At 28.9% G+C, this 4,643-nt stretch overlaps 1 protein-coding gene across 1 annotated transcript; it reads left to right on the top strand.

Moving 5' to 3' along the window:
• Positions 1-2,727: 2,727 nt before the first annotated feature.
• On the top strand, positions 2,728-3,450 carry LOC124893864 (the record flags this gene model as incomplete). The annotated part of the gene is made up of 1 exon (XM_047404708.1): positions 2,728-3,450. A coding segment is annotated over exon 1 (723 nt), but the record flags the coding sequence as incomplete, so codon positions are not given.
• Positions 3,451-4,643: the final 1,193 nt, after the last annotated feature.

Raw genomic sequence — 4,643 nt, 5'->3', positions numbered from 1 at the left:
CATTTAAAGTATTACATATACATAGAATAGAGTGTATATATGTGAATAGATCTTCTATAGACGTGTATATTTAACGTATACATGTGTATATGTTTCATAAATTAGTATATAATTATACAAATATATATTGTAATGTATATATATTATAGTATAGTTGATTTAACGTATTACATATACATAGAATAGAGTGTATATATGTGAATAGATCTTCTATAGACGTGTATATTTAACGTATACTTACTTTATGTTTTATAAATTAGTATATATATTGTAGTATATACTTTTTTTAAAGTAGTACATATATATTGAATGGTGCGTATATATGTGGATATATCTTCTATAGACGTATATCTTTAAAGTATACAAGTGTATATGTTTTATAAATTAGTATGTAACTATATATATATATATACATATTGTTGTATATATATATATGTATATTGTAGTATATATTTTATTTAAAGTAGTACATATATATTGAATGGTGCATATATATGTGTATATATCTTCTAAAGTAGTATATATTTAACGTATACATGTGTATATGTTTTATAAATTAGTATATATATATATATATATATATATATATATATTGTAGTGTATATATATATATATTATACTATTATAGCATATGTTTTATTTAAAGTAGTACGTATAGTCATATATAATTATATATTGAATGGTACGTGTATATGTGTAATTGTTTATATATTTTTTTAAAAATATATATTGTATATTGGAGTGTATATAGTGTATATTGGAGTGTATATAGTGTATATTGGATTTTTTTATTTATTTTTTAAACGGGTTTGACCGGTTTTTAACCGGATTTGACTGGGTTGAGTTAAGTGGGCCGGGTTAGGGTGAGTTTTAGTTTTTTTACTGTTTGGCCCGGCCCGACCTGACCCGATCAACGTCAAACCCGGCCCTTAATCGGCCCGCCACCCGGTTAAAATGGAGGGGCCGGTTCTGGGTTGGCCCGGCCCGGCCCGTTTGACACCTCTACTTTTAAGCAAAGAACATAAAGGAGTGAAAAATTAACCTATTTTAAATATAGTTTAAATGTATTTTTAACCCGTTTCTCTTTTCTTAAAAAGTTGCAAAGAGCCTCTCGTTAACTAAGTCAGCACATGATATAGTGCACGATATCATCACAAATTAAAGACACAATACATAAATATGTCCTTTAACTTACTCTCAAATCATATCAATGACCTTCAATTTTGGGTGTGCACAAGTAGACACTTAAACTTATATAACGTTGAACATATAGACACACATATCCTATTTGGCATAGGATGTCATTTAGAATAAAAATTGGCCATGTAGGACGCCACATAGGACATATGTGTCTACTTGTTCAACTTTATACAAGTTAAGTGTCTACGGTGCACACCCAAAAGTAAAAGGTCATAGATATGATATGAGACTAAATTAAAGAACATGTATTTTACTTTTATTAAATCTTGCATATTTTTACGCGTACTATGAACATAAAAAAGAAACAAACTTTCTTTAGGTCAAAAAGTTATTTAGCGAAAAAAATCACCAAGGCGCAAATATTGCCTTATTAGGCAGAACGTATCATCACACCATCATTTAATTGGTATGTGGATTTATTTAAAATTTCATCGTGAAAGTGAAATTTAGAACTAACACACACCTAATTTTACATAAAATGAACAGTTCTCTATTAAGTGCCTTAGATTGCCTTTTGAATTTTTAACTTATAAGCCTAACACATAAGTCAGATTTTCATTTGGATAGACTTTTGACTTTTGATATTTCATTTGGATAGATTTTTGACTTTTAATTTTTGACTTATTTTTATCATTTCAGTCTAAAATCAAATATTTATAAATATTTTTTTTAGACAAACACTCCAAAAGTATTTAAAAATTGTTTTAACTTAAAGATACTTAAAATATATCAATCCAAACCGACTCTAATCTTTGATCCCTGTTAATGACACGTGGTATACATAAGTGGTTAACAATGTTTTCTACTATAGCAAGCTTGTCACAGAAAAAATGGTAATTTATATAAAGCTTATAAGTTCTAAACATTTCCTCAAACTTTCTTGTTACAACTTATTACTACTTTGAGGAGAAGAAATCATGGTCGTCAAAGGCAAGTTAATTTTTTCAATGGAGGTGAAGTGTGGAGGGTACTCGTTTCATGATATTTTTCATAACAAAACTCATCATATACCCAAAATGAGCCCTAGCACGTTTCACCATTTTGAGATTCATGAAGGAGAAATCATAAAGATTGGTTCAATTGTTGGCTGGAAATATATTCAGGGTAATTCACATTCCCCCCCTCTCTCTAAATATGATTTTATTGCATCATTTTTTTTAATATTTAGGTGCATTTCATATTACCGAAGTTATTTTTCAAGAAAATTATTTTCGTGATAAAGTTATTTATTGGTGTTTGATTACCACAAATTTATTTCAAGTAAACTTTTTTTTAATCAATAAATAAAATGAGTGAATTTCTTGTGGAATGGTGAAATATTGTAGGGCTCTTGTAGAAACTATGTTTAGAAGATTCTTGTGGAATGGTGATATACAGGCAAAAGATAAGGCACTTATACCTTGGGATAAGATGTGCTTGGCTAAAACAACAGGAGGACTTAATATTACAGATCTGTATGTATGGAATAAAGCAGCTTTACTTAAACATCTATGGAACCTGAGTAAGAAGAAAGATAAACTATGAATTATGTGGGTTCATGCTGACTATTTGAAAGGCAGGAAGCTTTGGAATACGAGTACCAAACAAGCTTGTTGGATTATTCAAAAAATACTACAGGCAGGAAAATGGTTGGTTGATGCAGGCTTGAATATAGAAGAGGTTATGAGTAATGATTCCTTCTCAATCAAAAGTATGAATATTCGGCTGAGAGGGCAATTCCCTAAAGTGAATTGGAGGAAGGTACATTGCAACAACCAAGGACACCCAAAATGGAGATTTATAATGTTCGTAGTTATCCATCAAAGGCTCTATACCAAGGATAGACTAGACAAATGGGGTATTCACCCAAGCCGGATGTGTGCTCTATGTGAGGAGGAACTGGAAGATCATCAACATTTATTTTTCAAATGCTCAGTGTCATGGGCTATCTGGAAGAGAATGCTACTAGCATGGCAAGGAATCACAAGAAGAAATATGGGCTGGACAGATGAGATACAATGGATCTCTACACATGCTAAAGGGAAACACCTACGAGCAGCGATCCTCAGGATGAGCTTTGTTGCCACAGTATATCACATTTGGTTGGAGAGAGACCAAAGAACATTTCAGCAAAAGAAGAGGACTATTGACACTCTCATAAAACGGATTATTCAAGACATCCACTTCAGAGCTACCATATATCCCAAATTAACAGGCATTATGACTACCTTTATGTGTACTGATCAGAGTTTGGGACTATGTCCAAACCAGGTAAAAAACAATGCTTTAATGTCATATTCGGAAATAAAATTAAAATTCTGATTACCAAAAAAAGAGAGTGAATTTCACCCTTGGTCATTCAATTTTATGTTTCTCACACAAAATTCATTTTTTTATTTTTTATTAAATAGAAGTCATTTAACTTTAAGAATTATTACACAAAAATCATTTTTCTAGTTTATAGCATGTAAAAGTCACTAACTTAAGTTTATCCCATCAAAGCTATTTTTTTTTCTATTTTTTAAACACAAAGTCATTTAATTTATCCTAAATTAACAAAAAAAATCACCTAAAATTTTTAATTTTATATTAAAAAAAAATGATATGACACTCCAAATTAAGTTAATTAATTTAAAATAATTTTAAAAATCTATCTGAGTGTTTCATTTTATAAGACTAATCTTTGTTGTGGTTTATGATCTTAAGTTGTTGCCTTTATTTTAATTTCATGACAATAAATTTAACTCATTATCATTAATATAGAAAATATAATTAAATTATTTTTGCCATACTAATATGCTTATTTGATTAATGAATATTTCTTAATCACATTTTTAATTAACAAAGATTTATTCTTAGATAATCAAATAAATCAATGACGAACACAAATCTACGATCTAGATATGATCAATGACTTTAAATTTGTAGCAAAAAGTCAAAATAAGGAAGTTAACGTGATTCCATAAGCTCTTCAAGGAAGATCTCTAAAATTAGTTCACTATATTTAATATGTTTTGTTGAGCTAACTAGCTATATTGGTGTATCATGTCATATTTTCAATACAAATTAATAAATTCTGGTGATTTTTTTTTTTTTTTTGTAAATGTAAGAAAAATCAAATGCCTTTATATAATAAAATAGCTTTAAAAAAATGAATTTGATATATAAACTTGAATTTTTTTTTTTACGTGGTGTAAAATATAAACATAACTTTTACATAATAAATCTTAAAGCTGAATGATTTTGACATAATGAAAAATAGGTAAGTGACTTTTATGTAATAGACGAAAAATTGAATGACCATGAGTGAAATTTACTCAAAAATAAAATATAACTTCTTTCACTTGTGGATGACAACCATTTCTCAAATGACCTTCTGAAACCCTATACTATGTCGATTTTGTAAGTTGCGCACTTCTATTTACATGTTTGTCATCTGAACCCCTGAACCCACTAAAAACCAG

This window comes from Capsicum annuum, unplaced genomic scaffold (assembly GCF_002878395.1).
Source record: "Capsicum annuum cultivar UCD-10X-F1 unplaced genomic scaffold, UCD10Xv1.1 ctg66613, whole genome shotgun sequence".
Taxonomy (NCBI): domain Eukaryota; kingdom Viridiplantae; phylum Streptophyta; class Magnoliopsida; order Solanales; family Solanaceae; genus Capsicum; species Capsicum annuum.
This window is presented reverse-complemented; position numbering and strand designations above follow the sequence as displayed.